Source organism: Callorhinchus milii, unplaced genomic scaffold, assembly GCF_018977255.1.
Source record: "Callorhinchus milii isolate IMCB2004 unplaced genomic scaffold, IMCB_Cmil_1.0 Scaffold9, whole genome shotgun sequence".
NCBI lineage: Eukaryota > Metazoa > Chordata > Chondrichthyes > Chimaeriformes > Callorhinchidae > Callorhinchus > Callorhinchus milii.
Genome location: NW_024704750.1, coordinates 20,904,262 through 20,920,015, shown reverse-complemented (window position 1 = coordinate 20,920,015; position 15,754 = coordinate 20,904,262). Strand labels below are relative to the sequence as shown.

The following is a 15,754-nucleotide window of genomic DNA, read 5'->3' as shown; positions in this document are numbered from 1 at the left end:
AGAGGGAGGAGGGGAGAGAGAGGGAGGGAGGGGGGAGAGGAAGGGGGAGAGAGAGCGAGAGGAGAGGGAGAGGGGGAGAGAGGGAGGGGGAGAGGGAGGGAGGGGAGAGGAGGGGGGGGGGAGAGGGAGGGAGGAGGGAGGAGAAGGGAGGGGGGGAGAGGGGGAGGGGGGGGGGGAGGGGAGAGGAGAGAGGGAGGGAGGGGGGGAGGGAAGGGGGGGAGAGGGGAAGGAGGGAGAGGACATTCCATGCCAACAGCCCCTCTCTCTGGGATTTCCCGGTGTAGATGGGATGTGTGAGGGCCGAGAGACCCGACACATGACTGCCAAGTGCAGGGCAGGCCCTCACGTGCCCGAGCCCAATCTGAACAGCGCTCGGCGCATCCGCAGTAGCGGCAGCCAGAGGAGAAGCGAATCGGAGAAGGAATCGGGTCTGAAGCCCACCTTGAAGCAGCTGCTGAACGTGTCTCGAAGGCACGTGAACTGGGATCAGGTCATTCAGCAGGTGGCCAAGAAGAAGCAGGAGCTCGGCAAGGGCTTGCCCAGGTTAGTGAGCTTAATGCTGAGGCTTAGCTTAGCAACAGGGGCTCTTCAGCCCATCGAGTCTAAACTGGTGCTCGCATTCTCCTCCACTGGAGTTCACCACTCTCTTAATTCCCTTGCTATTTGTTCCCCTGGGTTGCTGTCACCTCACACAGCACCCTGAGGTGTGGCTGACTGCTTATTGCGTGTCTTCCTCGCTGTACGGAGATTTGGAGATACAGGAGACCACCAGCGCTCGAGTCTCTGCCCTGCTCCCTGCTTTTCTCAGTCAGTCTGGTGCAGGGAGAGGGGGTAGGTCTGGGCTCAAGGCACACAGGAGGGTCACAACCTGGGGAGGGTGGTGGGATCAGGGCCCAGGTCTGGGTTTGAGGTGTATGAAGCTAGGGGACGTGGGAGGGAAGAGGGGTGCTTGCGTTAGACTTGTGGGAGCGGGGGTTCTGGGTTTGAGGCTTGGGGGCGGGGGGGTCTGAGATGGGGTTGGTTGTCTGGTGTGGGGGGTGGATAGTCTAGGTTTGAGGAGTGGAGGGATGGTGGTCTGATGTGGGTGCAGGGTTGAGGCCACCGTGTACTGAGGACTCTGTGGTCTTGTTTACAGGTTTGGGATTGAGATGGTGCCGTCAGTACAGACCGGGCAGGATTCCCTGGATCTGGATGAAGATGAGAAGCCTGGCTCTCTGGAAGGCTTCCACTGGGAGGGAATCTCGGTCACTCCGGGCGGGTCCTTGCGGAAGCGCAGCCTCTCTGAAAGCAGTGTGGTGACGGACAAGACCTCCGTCTACAGCCTGTTTGTCGACGCTCCAAAGGCAACAAGGAGAGTCCAGAGTGGAGCCAGTGGTCACCAGCCTGCAGGCAGACAGCAGCCTCCCAGTCCCCTGGGACCGAAGGCAGGGAACGACCAGAACACCAAGGAGGGTAGTGTGTGCGGGCGAGCATCGTGCCCAGTGCAGTGTAATCAGCCAGACTCCCGAGCCACTCCAGACCACACCTCCCTCACGGGCACCCAGCAACTGCTGCCCGGTCAAGTCGGAGCAGGACGTGGAACTCCCTGGAGAACGGAACAGCGCTCAGGCGGGAAAGCAGGACGCTGGGGAGAGGAATAGGGAGCTGCAGGTGGCTACCCCCACAGGGTTGGGGGCTGTGCCCGGGTCGGTGGCTGCCGATGGAGCCACGGACAGCAGCTACACGTCTGGGGGCGAGCTGAACGACACCCAAGCCATGGGGAAGAAACGCAGAGCAGGAGTGGTATGTGAGGGCTCAGGGTGTGACTCAGGGAACATCGATGATAATAACAATAATCCTTGCATTTGATACAGCATCTTATCACGTTTTCAAAATGTCTCAAAGCGCTTCACAGAATATACTATAAAATGAATTGCCTGTATTTTGTGGACGAAACGCGGCACAGCAGTGTCTACAAACAGTGGTGGATTGAGTATCCAAATTATTTTTTTTGAAGGGTTATTACCTCCGGAAAAGTGATCCGCCAATCGACTAACAACCGGGTACCTACTTACTGCTTGGTAATCAAGCGTGTGGAATAAGGAAACTTGTTCAACATTTCGTCGCCCAGGAATTGAACCCAAGTCCTCTCGCTTGCGAGGCGAGTGCTCTAACCACTAAGCTGCTGTCTGGCCCATTGGGTCAGTGCCACCCTTCAGCAGAGATGTTAAACAGAGTTGTTCAGATAACAATATAATCTTTGCGTTTGATATGGTACCTTTCACTCAGCAAAATATCCTAAAGTGCTTTGGAGGATTCATTGTAAGCTGTAGTGACTGTAGGAAATAGATACCAATTTGAGAAGAGAGCGTTTGCTGACTGCTGATTCTGCAGATAAATTTTTTTTTTTTACCTCCTTGCTGTGTCTAATCCCCAAAGTTGCATAAAACTTTTTTTTCTCTTCTGGTAACATGATATTTCCTTACTCCACACAACTTTGCTTACCTAGAAGTAAGTAGGAACCTGCTCGTTAGTCGATTGGCAGATCCCTCCAAAAAATAATAATTTGGTTACTCAATCCACGACTGTTTGTGCGACACTGCTGTGTGCAATTGGCTGCTGCGTTCCACCCACAAAATACACAGTCAATTCACTTTATAGTGTATCCTGTGAAGTGCTTTGGACGTCTCAATGACTTGATAAGGCGCTATATCTAATGCAAGAACTATTATTTATTATTAGCTAAATTGGGCTTTCGTTTCTCCTCTTGTCCTCTCTTCCTGACTTCTGTCTGCCCAACTCTGTCACTGTCTCTACACACACTCGGTGAGTAAGCAGGGGCTCCTTGGGGCTGAACTGGTGACGTGTTTGGCAATAGAATGTCAGAATTGAGCCAGTTCTCTGTAACAGTCTCCCAGTCTGGTTCCTGAGCCAGGCGGCCCGGAGTATTCCAGGGTACTGCTGATGACAGCACAGCCCAGCCTGGCTCATCGGCAGCACCTTAAAAGGGCAGACCAGTCACTGAGGGGCAGGAAATCCTCACACTCAGCTCCTGTTAACCCTGCAAGCCAAAGCAGGGTGGTGCTAGCAGCAGGAAGTTTGCCAGATAGCGCTCTCAATGGTTTTAGCTGGTTAATCCCCAGCACCCAGTACCTCAACACAACCGAGCCTGGATTTGCAAACCTGCGCCTAATTCTCTCTGGATAAGATGATTACGGTGCATCTAGTAAGTTTACGCTCCATGCCAGACCAGGGGAATCTCCAGGTGTCTGAGCTCTATCTGGTTTAGAGATGGATTAAGTATGGTTTGGGTGTATACAATGTGTGTCGAACTGAACACCCAACTAACCGATAAAACCTCTCTCTCTCTCATGCAGGATCTTCCATCTCCAGAAGTGTCTGGTTTGGAAAGAAAGAACAAGAGGAGAAAACTAAAAAGCAAGAAAGGTGGGAGCCTCTCTCTGCCAGTCTCAGGCCCTGGGCTCACGCAGTATGGGCCGGCAATAATGCTAAAGAGATGTGTGATGTATTGTCAACAGCAACAACTTGAATTTGCACAGCACCCCTGATGCAGGGTCGTGTCCCAGAGCGCTTGACAGTGGGGGAGCCTGACTCCGAGCCAGGGGGAGGTGAGAAGGTCACAGTAGACATGGTCAAAGAGGAAGGTCTTCAGGCGACCCAAAGGGGAAGCGGGGCAAGGCGAAGGCAATGAGGGAGAGTGTTCCAGAGTTTTGGGGTGTCGTGGTTGAAAGCACGGCCACCCATGGTAGAACGGAGGGCACGAGGGACAAACGGGAGGCTAGAGCCAGTCGAGAAGAGGCAGATGGTAGTGGATTGGTGAGTTAGCAAGTTAGAGAGGAGGGGATGTACCAGGGCGTGAAGGGATTCGTCAATGTTGTTGAGATGGCCTGGCGAGGTGACCCAGTGCCATGTGTTGTTGAGGTGACCTGGTGAGGTGACCCAGTACCATATGTTGTTGAAGTGGTCTGGCGAGGTGACCCAGTGCCATGTGTTGTTGAGGTGGCCTGGCGAGGTGACCCAGTGCCATGTGTTGTTGAGGTGGCCTGGTGAAGTGACCCAGTGCCATGTGTTGTTGAGGTGACCCAGTGCCATGTGTTGTTGAGGTGGTCTGGCGAGGTGACCCAGTGCCATGTGTTGTTGAGGTGGCCTGGCGAGGTGACCCAGTGCCATGTGTTGTTGAGGTGGCCTGGTGGGCCCAGGGTGTGTGTGAGGTGGTCTGGCGAGGTGACCCAGTGCCATGTGTTGTTGAGGTGGCCTGGTGAAGTGACCCAGGGCCATGTGTTGTTGAGGTGGTCTGGCGAGGTGACCCAGTGCCATGTGTTGTTGAGGTGGCCAGGTGAAGTGACCCAGTGCCATGTGTTGTTGAGATGGCCTGGCGAGGTGACCCAGTGCCATGTGCTGTTGAGGTGACAGAGGTGACCCAGTGCCATGTGTTGTTGAGGTGGCAGAGGTGACCCAGTGCCATGTGTTCATAGATCATAGAATTATACAGCACGAAAGGAGGCCATTCGGCCCATCGTGTCTGTGTCGGCTCTTTGAAAAGAGCTATCCAAATCAATCCCATTCCCCCGCTCTCTCTGCATAGCCCTGCAAACTTGTCTTCCCGAAATAATTATCTACTTCTCTTAAAAGTTGTTATTGAGATGGCAGAGGTGACCCAGTGCCGTGTGTTGTTGCCTTACAGAACGGAGCCAGGTGGACCAGTTACTGAGCATGTCGCTACGGGAGGAGGAGCTGAACCGCTCGCTTCATGGGCTGGATGGCAGCCTGCTGCAGGCCCGCACCACACTCCAGAGCGCCTACTTGGAGGTTCAGAGGCTGCTCGTTGTCAAACAGCAGGTACAGTACAGTAAACTACCATAAGACCCATCTCCACAAATCATTTAATGGGGTAAGTCAGCGTGGTCCAAATGGCGGCCCGCGCTTGCCAGAAAGTGCGTATGTGGCAACGAGTAGAGGCACATTGAATGTAATTTTGACCCATCACTTCATGTGCATTTACCAGCTGCACTGTCCTGCACTGCCCTGCAGTGTACTAGTATATTGGTTAAAGCGCTCGAAAGTGCAGTTGATTAAATCGGATTCTGTATGTCTTGTACAGTTTGCCTGCAACTCAGACTTCGGGTAAGTCATATCCAATGTTGTGATCCCAACTGGTGCAACCTCTATGAGTATTACTGTGCCCGCCTAAAGTACAATGCAAGAGTTTCACTTAAACCCCATGGCAATAACTCTCTCTCACAGATCACCATAGAGATGAGCTCTCTGAGAACCAGGAGAATCAGCATCCTGCAGGGACTACAAGGTGCGTGTCAGTATCTGCTCGGGGGTGGGTGGTGTGTGCCTGTCCATGTCTCCACCCTTACGCCTGGTCACTGCTCCCTCCTCTGCCCAGTCATCACTCCCTCCTGATCCTCGTTCCCAGCCACCTCCCTGTGCCGTTTCCCTTACCCCCTCCCCGCCAGGCCCATGTTGTTTTGCTGCTTGTGCAGGTGTCTCTCCAAGTGTACATTCTGCCTGTTTGTTGGGGTCCATCCCTGTGAACACAATCTCCATCACGTCCTTGTTTTCTCCAGAGACCTACGATCCAACAGGCCTCTCCGCCCAACATCCAGGCTGCAGCGCAGCGACCACCAACACAAGTGCCGACCTGGGGAGCAAGACCAAGGCCCCCCTGATCCCAAACCGGGACTCTCCAAACACAGCCACCCCTGTCCCTCAGAGCACCCCCCCTTACCACCCCGGAGCTGCCATCCCAGATTCCTCCATTAAGCAGGAGCCAAGCTCTCCAGCCAAAGATGAGGCCATGACCCTCTCCAGACCCGAGGGTCCAGGGGGCCATGTCACCACAACATTGGGGCAAGCCCACCACACAGCCCAGGCCAGCGGTACGTGAAACACACTGAACAGCTGTGTTAAAGTCGAGTCACTAGCAGCAGAGGCTGATGTGATTGTAGGCTGTGTTATCAGGGCGACAGAGTAGGACAGTTAGGAGGTAAAACAAAACACAAAATACAGCAGATGCTGGAAATCTGACAACAAGAACAGAAGTCGCTGAGCGTTCCCAGCGACTTCTGTTTTTGTTTTCAGAGTTAGGAGGTGTTTGTCCAATCATATCGAGTGCTGTTCAGACATTAATTGGAGTCCTGTTCAGTTTTGGGCACCGATTCTTAAGAAAAATATGGCAGCCTGTTCCGGCGATAGCTCAATGTAGTAATCATTATCCTTGCATTTGATATATTGCCTTTCAAGTTGGGAGGATGTCTCGAAGCACGACACAGGATATACACGTCACAGTTACTGTAGGTTTTTCTGAGCAAACGCAACAGCCGTGTCCCACAAACAGCCATGGAGTGAGGGTGGGGGGATAGGGGGAGCCAAGCGGGCCACGAGGGGACTGAGTGTAAAATAACACAGGGAATTGGCCAGTGGGATAGTGGATGACTCTTCCCCCTGAGGACAAAGGACAGAATGTTAAAATTTTCTCCACTATTAAGCGTCACGGTTGCGTTGTACTCTCTCATTGGAGTCGCAGGTTACTTTATACCGAGTAATCAAGAGGGTTGGGTTGTGAATGTGATCTCCAGCTCTCTAATGTTGGTCTTTTGCTGCAGATGGTGTGGAGCAACCTTCGTCACCATTCCCCATCATCTCTCTTCCCCCGTTGCTGCAGCAGCTGGCAGAGCTGCCGGCACTCAGCTGTGACAAACTGTCCGTTGGAATGGCGGTGGGCAGCGCCGGGAGCAAGTTGTCAGGGAGCAGTGTACTCCCCTCCCCAGCCCACGCCCCCTCCCCAGCCATGGCTCACGCCCCCTCCCTGGCGGACCGTGGCCACTTGCTCGCTGTGTGCAAGAGGCCCGGGCTTCCCCTGGCCGGCAGCCCCTCCACGCTGCAGAAGTGTTCCGGGAAGGAGCTAAGAGCGGGAGGGGAGCAGCTCGACCCCGAGAATCCTGGCAACAAGAGGAAGAAGAAATTCCGCAAGAAGAAATGTGCCCGGGTAGCGCAGGAGCCCGAGAACAGCGACACAGAGCAGGACAGCCATGTCGCCCAGCCTGTCCGCAAGAGCAGAAACAGCAAGAAGCCCAGCAAGCCCAAGGTCAGCACCTCCTCCTGGCAGGGCCCAGAGGGTAGCTCGGTGGCCAGGGAGCAGCGGGAAATGGCCGACTGCGATTTCTCCCTGGAGGTGGTGGAAGTAGCCAAACCACAGCTGGAGGTTGTGGCCGTTGATTCCCTGGAGTCGGGAGATGACAAGCCCGAAAGCCTTGCCCAGCAGCAGCAGCCTGGGCACGGGCTGGGCACGCCCGAGACACCCACCAACGCCGGCTACAACGAAGTCTCATCCACCAGCGAGATGGGAACCAGCTTCACTGACGACATTGAGCGAAGGTGAGAGGCGCCGAGGTAGTCAGAAAGCCCACCTCTTGATCTGTGTGTCGGCCCGGCTCAGTGCTACTCAGCGAGCAAGTGGCCACGTTCCGCCAGGGAGTGGGGGGTGGGCTGGGGAGGGGAGGTTGTGGGTTCAAGCCCCATGTGAGGACTTGGAGCTCACGATCCAGTCTGACACCCCAGTGCAGCGCTGGGGGAGCGATGCATTGTCAAGAGGCTGCGATCGCTAAGGACCACATTAAGATTGGAACTCACTCACTGAGTCGAGGCTGCACACCACTCTCCCGGTCAGGCCTGACTATTCTCAAATAGCTTCAGGACTGAGGTTTGGATTAGGTGGAAGCACTTGGAGATGAGCTTTATCTGAAATCCCACTTTCTCAATTCTTTGGGTACCCCTCAGTGAGCTCAGGTCTCCCAACACATTGTACAAGGGCATTGGTACGGCCACAGTGTTCGGCTCATTGGCTGAGCGGGTAACTGAACTGTGATTGCCTTACGTACGTTACTGAGCAAGGTCAATTGAAAGAAATCTGCTTTACCCCACAATAATAATCTTTGCATTTCATATTGCGCCTTATTTCCAAAAATATACGGTCAATCACTTTACAGCATATTTTGCGAAGCGCTTTGAGAGGTCTAGAAGACGTGAAAAGCGCTATATCAAATGCAAGGATCATTATTATTATCACATGTTGAGCTGGCTCGAAGCACTTCACAAGATTTACTGTAAAATGCAGTAACTGCATGTTGTGGGTATACGTGACAGCCAATTTGCAGACAGCAATATCCCACATACAGCCATGCAGTGAATGAGCAATTTTATTTGAGGGATTGTTGGCCAGGATTCGGTTCTCTTTTCTAAGACTGCTTTGGGCTTTAACGGGCAGTTCAAGTGGACCTCAATCTAACACGTCATCCAAAGCACAACATCTCTGATAACACAGCGCTTCCCCCAGAACTGCACTGAGGTGTCAGCCTGGACTGTGACCTCAAAGTCAATTCACTTTACAGTCTATTCTGTGAAGCGCTTCGAGACATCGAGGAGACGTGAAAAGCGCTATATCAATTGCAAGGATTATTATTATTAAAGTCCTGTTGTGGGGATTAAAGCCACAAATCTTGTGACTCAGAAACGAGAGTGTCAGCCAAGCTATAGAACAACTTGTATACGTAGAATGTGTTTTGCTGGGGTTGGGCCTTGTGTTCGGTTGGGGCTTTTGCTGGCTGGAGTCTCTGCCATGTAGCGCTTTCACCTCCAACACCTTACCTTGTCCCTTCCCTTCTCTTTGTGTTAAACAGTGTGGCCGAGACCCAGACAACAGTGTCATCATTGCTGAAGAGTTCAAAGAACACGTCAGGTACCAAACCCGCAGGGGGACTACCCCAGGGGGCTCAGAGCTGAACTGGCTCCAAGGGGACATGTTTGGCAACAGAATATTGCACCCTCTGTGGTAGTCGCTAGTCTGGTTCCAGAACCAGGCGGGTCCGCAGTACTCCAGGCACTGCTGATGACAGCACAGCCCAGTCTGGTTCGTCGGCAGAACTTGGAAGGGCAGACCAGTCATTGGGGGAAGGGAGTTATCCAACTCAGTTCGGGAAAGCTTGCCCCACAGAGCTCTCAGTGGCAAGCTATGCAGATTTTAGATGGTTAGACTCCAGCAGTTACCCCAACGTACACTCTGGGGTCCCCAAGCCTTGCCTCTTGCCAACCTGTGCCTAATACTTTTCGGAATTAGGTAAACAGGATGCGTCCCTCCATGGTGAGAGTGCGCATTCAATTCCAGACACAGGAAAATTTCCATGGTTAGGTGTTTTACACGTGTGGGACTCTGTCTGGTTTGGGTATTTTGAAGTGGCGATGGGTCTCCATGTATATCAGACACATGGCTGACAAAAAGAAAATGAATTATGGCGTGTTATTGGGCTATACGCCGTACCATCTTGAATTCTGCATGAGGTTCATTGTGTTGATGTGTGAGAAAGCAGATTAAATGCCAGGTTCTGTCTCTTGTTAGAGGTGTCCTCAGAGGCTGGAGATGATGAAGAGGGGCCCACGGAGGGAGCCTTTGAGGGGCACCAGGGAGCAGTGAACGATGTGCAGATACACAACGGCCACCTCTACACTTGTTCTGCTGACAAAACTGTGCGGGTTTACGACTTAGTGGTACGCCAGGACTCCCGTCAGTACATTTGCAATCAAAATATCACAGCATCCCGGCCGGCGGGGGCTGGGGCCAGCGGGGGTCGCGGAGGTGGGCTGGGGCAGGCGGCCTCTTGAAGCTGTGTTCTCTCCTGACCCCAATGTCTTCGTGCTGTTTCAGAGTCGTCAGTGCGTGGGTACATTTGAGGGTCACAGTACGAAGGTGAACTGTTTGCTGATTGTCCAGACACACGGCACCTTCGCTCGACTGTACACAGGCTCCAGCGACCAAATCATCCGCTGCTACAATGTAGAGGTGCGCATGTTTCACAGCAACAAATTCACCACACGTACCAGTGCCCGGCACACAGCTGTTCACACCGCACAGGCTTGCTGGTGATTTTCCTCATGTGAACCCACTCAGTCTAATCCCATTCCTGCTCGCTTCCCCCACACACTTCAATATTACATAATTTGAAAGGAGAAGGGCATTTCTCATGATGTTCTGGCCAATAATTCCCCAAATAAAATTGGTCATTTATTTCAGATGTTGGAAATTGGCTGCCATGTTGATCCACAAAATACAGTCACAATATTTTACAGTATGCCCTATAAGCGCTTTGAAACATCTTCCTGACATGAAAGATGCTGCATCATTTGTAAAATTATGGTATTATCTTGTGAAAGGAGTGCCGGGACTCTGCCTCAAATCCGTTTGCAACAGATTATTCTACCCACTCATTGGTTCAAAGCAGCGAGTGTATAATACTGAGCGGACATCAGGGCTGGTGCGTGTGATACTGAATGTGTAATGGGGCTGGTATGTGCCTAACCACTCTGCTTCTCTCTGGCACAGAGCAGGGAATGTGTGGAGCAGTTTGTGTTATCAGATCGGGTGCTGAGTTTGCACAATCGGTGGCGAATGCTGTATGCTGGCCTGGCCAATGGTTCGGTGATAACGTTCAGTGTTAAGGTAAGTGCTCGGATCTGATAGACATACAGTGCAGTGGGGTGTGCGGGGTATCCTTGGAGCTCAGCTGCTTCAAAGGTGACATATTTGGCCACGGAATGTCAAAGTTCAGTCCACCCTCTGTGGTGATCTCCAGTCTGTTTCCTCAGCCAGGCATGTCCTCAGTATTCCAGGGCTCTGCTGGTGACAGCCCAGCCAGTCCCAAAGACAGGGCTTGGAAGACCAGAAGTCAGATCCCATTAACTCTTTAAGCCAAAGCCCTAACGGGCAGGGTGGTCCTCACTGGACAAGCAGTGGGAAAGATTGCCAGACAACAATATCAATGGCAAGCTATGTGATTTTAGCTGACTAAACTTCAGCAGTTTAGTGTAAGGCTGTGGGATGATGACTGTGACGCTGAGGAGGGTCCAGGCATGGTAAGTGATTCAGTTGGGCTGGGGTTGGGTTTGGAGTTGGGTTTTGGGCTGGGGTTTGGACTGGTGTTGGGCTGGCGTTGGGGCTGGGCTGGGGTTGGCCTGGGGCTGGGGTGTTTAGGGGTATTGAGTTTAACCCTGTGGTGTGTTTGCAGAGTAACCGCCAGTTGGATGTGTTTGAGTGCCACGGGCCGCGAGCTGTCAGCTGTCTGTCCAGCGCCCAGGAGGGATCTCGCAGGCTACTGCTGGTGGGATCCTATGACTGCACCATCAGCGTGCGTGATGCCAAGAACGGACTGTTATTGCGGACTCTGGAGGGCCACACCAAGACAGTGCTGTGCATGAAGGTACAGAGGCCAGTAAACACTGGGGGCCAGGGGGAGCCAACACAACAGTGTCCACGAGGTGACAATATTCTGTGTGTTTCAGGTGGTGAATGATTTGGTTTTCAGTGGCTCCAGTGACCATTCTGTGCACGCACACAACATCCATGTGAGTCTTGCACCGTGCTGGTGGGGGGTGTGGGGGTGGCTTGTACAGGTGTACAGGCACTTAGAGGGCACTGCTGGGTTTGAAGTGGGCTGGAGGGGTTTGGGGAGTAGCCTGGGCCGGGTTTGGGCTGGGTTGGTTTTGGGGGGGTGGGGTTAGGCTGTTTTGGGGGGGTGGGGTTAGGCTGTTTTGGGGGAGGGCTGGGTTTGGGGTGAGTGGGGGGAGGGCTGGGTTTGGGGTGAGTGGGGGGAGGGCTGGGGGGTTTGTGGCGTTTGGTGGAGGGCTGGGTTGGTTTAGTTCAGTGACTTCTCTGGTTTGGCTCTTGTCATGGAGACGGGAGAGCTGGTGCGGATCTACAAAGGGCACAGCCATGCGGTGACAGTGGTCAGCATTCTCGGCAAGGTGATGGTGACGGCGTGCCTGGACAAGATGGTCAGAGTCTACGAGCTCAATGTAAGTCACAGCACAGTAAGGCAGCAACGTGACTGATTGGCTGAGGCAGAGCTAGGAGATTGTGCGAGGGACGAGCAGGAGGCCAGTGCCAGTCGAGCGGAGGCGCTGGGTGGTGGATTGGGGAGTGAGGAGGTCAGAGAGGTAGGGAGGTGCCACAGAGTGCAGGGATTTGAACACGAGTGTGAGAATCTTGAAGTTGATCTGTTTGGTGATGGGGAGCCAGTGGAGCCCGGGCCAGAATTGGTGAGGTGTGGGTACGGAGTTTAGTCCGAGTCAGTGTGCGGGCGGCAGAATTCTGAATGAGCTGGAAGTTTTGAATGGCGGAGCTGGGGAGACCGGCGAGGAGTGCGTTTGAGTAATCCAGGCGGGAGGTGACAAACACATGCACAAATTGGTTTCCCGTGTCTCTCACAGGCATCTCTCTCTTTCTCTCTCTGGGCAGCGCTGGGAGCCATCGGGCAGGTGACGGAGGAGCTGAAGGAGCTATTGCTGTGGGCGGTTCATTACGAGGATGAGCCCGGGGTGCGCATTGAGGCCTGTAACAGCATCATCAGCCTGGGCCTCCGCGATCCCCACGCCCAAGCCGTGCTCAGAGATAGGCTCATCCTCGAGCCAGATCACCTCGTGCGAGGGTAGGTCACCACTTTCCCCACTCAGCCCCACACAATGTTTCTGCAGGGAGTGTATGACGTGGTGAGTGTGCGAGGCAGTGAGTGTGTGTGACGCAGACTGTATCTGCAGGGAGGTGAAGCGAGCGATCCAGGAGTTGAACATCAGCACCGAGATGGACCAGGAACTGATCCAGAAAATCAGGAATCAGGTATGCCCCCCGCACCACCCCATGCACTCAAACCCTAGAGCTGGTATAGACTCCACAGCTCATGTCAGCATCTCCTCATTGCTGACTCCAACCTCCGCCTAAGTGGAGCTGTCCTCCTCTACTGACTGAGACTACTTCTCTATCATCAGCTCATCACTCACCTCTGTCTGTACCTCACTCCAAGCACCACCGAACCCAATTTGTCGCCTCCACACTTGATCTTCTCCTCTGGTCTCCCTCCTACATCCTCACCCATATGTCCATCGTTCCTGTCCTCTCCAGGCTCCCAGGAGATCGACTACAAGATCCCCACCCTCAAATCATCACTCCCTCCCTCGCTCCGTAACAATCTTCAATCTCACTCTCTTGTTCACCCTGTTCTCTTCCTCCCCTCCCACCCTCACTCCAGTTTTGTCTCCAAAACCCTTCTCACTGAACACCCCCCCCCCCACCCCCATCTCTGGTGACTGGTGCCCTCTGTGAAGTGCTGTGTGTGACATTGCTGTTGTTGTGGAAGGTCAATAGGCTGTGTGAGAAGGAGCTGCTCATGTGGAAGCTGCTCAGACTGGAGGAGATCACACAGAACATCTCCGAGCAGTTTGAGAGGATAAACCTGCAGAAACAGCCTGAACAGCTCAAAAAACTACAGAACGCCAGAGACTACATAGAGCACTACCTGGACAGTAAGAAATCACACTGACATTCACAGATACCCTCAGCCTTCGGCCACCCTCCTACCCCTACCCTCATTCCCTCCTGATCCCAACCCCCAGCTCGGGTCCAAATCCCTGACTGTCCAGCGCCTTGGCATGTCCTCCCGAAGTGAGGCGCTATAAAAATGTAGGGTTGTGGGGACGGTGGGTGGGGGGGGAGGAGGGTGTGGGGAGTGGGGGGGCAGGGGTGCGGAGAGGGTTGGGGTGGGGTGGAGGAGATGGTTGGGGTAATAGATCTGTTGAAACCTCTTAAGGGTCACACAATCCACAATAACATTTCATATTTCAGCCTCAGGGTATCCATTGAAAGAGAAAGTCGTTAAACCACACCCGCAGATACAGGTCAGTCCCCCAGACGCACCTCACTCTCTCAGTCTGTCCCGACACACGCTGCTCATTATTCTATACCCCCCCCCCTCATCGCCCCGACGCCACTGCAACTGGGAAGTCAGTGTCCAGACACCACACGTCCCAACACCGCACGTGTCCCAATGCCATGTGTCCCAGTGTTGACTTTGCTGCCCTGGTTGCAGGTGATTTTGGAGAAGAGCAGCTCCCTGTTGACGTGCAGCAAAAAGGCGGCCAGGAAGCAGGAGGACGGGGCAGGACGTGACGAGTGGATTGGAATCACAGCTAAAAACCTGGTGACTCAGAAAGCCCTGGCCAGGAACCCCCTCCCCTGCTACCCACCAGAGCCACCACCAGCCTTGAAACCGTCAGAAATGCAGGCTCAGGAAGCCATCCTGACCAGAGCACAGTCGACTTCCCCCAGCAGCTCTGTGGTGGAGGAGGAAATTGAGAGCCCTATGGCGGAGGAGGCTAGCAGTGGCTCTGAGACTGAGGAGTCAGCAGAGAGCCCTGCGGGGGAGGAGGCTAGCAGTGGCTCTGAGATTGAGGAGTCGAGAGAGAGCCCTGCGGGGGAGGAGGCTAGCAGTGGCTCTGAGATTGAGGAGTCGAGAGAGAGCCTTGCGGGGAGGAGGCTAGCAGTGGCTCTGAGATTGAGGAGTCGAGAGAGAGCCTTGCGGGGGAGGAGGCTAGCAGTGGCTCTGAGATTGAGGAGACAGTAGCCAGCCCTGTGGGGGAGGAGGAACTCCCGGAAAGCTTCACTGTGGAGGAGATCTCAGCGATGGAGGAGCATAGAAAGAACTCTGCATTGGCGGAGCTGTGGGACACGTCCATGTTGGAGTTGTTGCTCGGTAAGCCTGTGGTGGAGGAGTTACGCAGCAGCGAGGTGGTGGAGGAACCACTAAAGCAAACAGTGATGAAGAAGCTGCTCGAGAGCGCTGTGGTGGAAGAGCTGTTGAGCAGCTCTGTGGTGGAGAAATCAAACAAGTCACTTCTCGGGAAAAAGAGCAGCTCCATGGAGAGGACAGTGAGCTCTGAGGCGGAGGAGAGGACAGTGAGCTTTGAGGCTGAGGAGAGGAGAGTGAGCTCTGGGGAGAGGACAGTGAGGTGGAGGAGGACAGTGAGCTTTGAGGCGGAGGAGAGGAGAGTGAGCTCTGGGGTGGAGGAGAGGACAGTGAGCTTTAAGGAGGAGAGGACAGTGAGCTCTGGGATGAGAACTCCAGAGGATTGAGTGTGAATCTATCAGAGGAAGCATTAAAGTGTGTTGATAAATCTCCCGAACAAAGGAGAACTCGTTTCTTGAAGCTAATGGTAATTATTTGATGGCATTTCTCTATGTCAGTAACTCCATTCCAGTTGTCGCTAGTACTCCTCCGCAAGTCTGAAGGTCATGGATTCAAGGTCTATATCGGAACTTTGAGCTCACAGTCCAGGCTGATCTCCAGGGCAGTGCTTCACTGTCAGAGGTGCTGTCCTACAGAGACATTAAGCATTCCCCCACCTTCCCCCAGGCCACCCCCCCCCAGCTTGGTCTGTCCCTCTCAGTCCTGCTTGTGAGTGCCCTGAAGTGAGGCGCAGTGTAATGTTATAAATGTAAAACTGGTTTATTAGTTTGAAATGTCTCTAAAGCTAGGAGAAATGAACAAGTTCACAGTTCGATATCCTTCACAATTCTGCAATTACTGACACTGCGCACACGACGGCCGTCTAAACCGGGCGTCTGTCTGTCTGCCCACCGCGGGGTCTGCCTGGCCGTCCATCCACAGCGGGCTGCATCAATACGAACTGTAAGCAAAGGCTTCTCCATGATGCTGTAGCGGAAAGGCAGGTTCTCGCCCTCCCCACCTGGCCAGGCCAGCGGGTAGTCAGCCATCCCTCCCTCCCACCCGCTCCGGGTTCCTGATGTGTCGGGGTGGGTGGGGGGCAGGTTGCTTTTGTGGGGGGTGGGGGGGGCTGTGTTGTCAGATGATACAGAAAGTCAGCTTTGAGCAAGAACCTGCTGAAGGCAAGCGGTGGTGGCTGG

At 53.8% G+C, this 15,754-nt stretch overlaps 2 protein-coding genes across 3 annotated transcripts in view; both read left to right on the top strand.

The window, feature by feature from the left end:
- znf106a (zinc finger protein 106a) overlaps positions 1-11,903 on the top strand; it is a 15,187-nt gene extending 3,284 nt beyond the window's left edge. The window contains 15 exon segments of the mRNA XM_042338226.1: positions 307-543; positions 1,136-1,502; positions 1,504-1,782; positions 3,357-3,426; positions 4,685-4,839; positions 5,245-5,305; positions 5,577-5,888; positions 6,615-7,386; positions 8,688-8,746; positions 9,404-9,552; positions 9,710-9,844; positions 10,385-10,501; positions 11,067-11,258; positions 11,341-11,403; positions 11,734-11,903. Of these exon segments, the coding sequence (XP_042194160.1) occupies positions 307-543; positions 1,136-1,502; positions 1,504-1,782; positions 3,357-3,426; positions 4,685-4,839; positions 5,245-5,305; positions 5,577-5,888; positions 6,615-7,386; positions 8,688-8,746; positions 9,404-9,552; positions 9,710-9,844; positions 10,385-10,501; positions 11,067-11,258; positions 11,341-11,403; positions 11,734-11,889 (3,124 nt within the window). The 3' untranslated portion in view covers positions 11,890-11,903.
- Positions 11,904-12,222: 319 nt separating this feature from the next.
- On the top strand, positions 12,223-15,012 carry LOC103171839. Of its 2 annotated transcripts, XM_007884633.2 has the most exons (5): positions 12,223-12,485; positions 12,595-12,673; positions 13,191-13,356; positions 13,676-13,728; positions 13,920-15,012. In XM_007884633.2, the coding sequence occupies exons 2-5, from the start codon at positions 12,638-12,640 to the stop codon at positions 14,451-14,453; spliced, it is 789 nt and encodes a 262-aa protein (XP_007882824.2). In that variant the 5' UTR covers positions 12,223-12,485; positions 12,595-12,637; the 3' UTR covers positions 14,454-15,012. The 2 variants fall into 2 exon arrangements, with proteins under 2 accessions (XP_007882824.2, XP_042194155.1); XM_042338221.1 differs by lacking the exon at positions 12,595-12,673.
- Positions 15,013-15,754: the final 742 nt, after the last annotated feature.

Bases quoted from the DNA above. Each gene is read 5' to 3' on its own strand.
- LOC103171839 (XM_007884633.2), top strand. From the start codon at position 12,638: ATGGACCAGGAACTGATCCAGAAAATCAGGAATCAG. The intron at 12,674-13,190 runs GTATGCCCCCCG...TTGTTGTGGAAG, and splicing joins TCCAGAAAATCAGGAATCAG to GTCAATAGGCTGTGTGAGAA. The intron at 13,357-13,675 runs GTAAGAAATCAC...TTCATATTTCAG, and splicing joins CATAGAGCACTACCTGGACA to CCTCAGGGTATCCATTGAAA.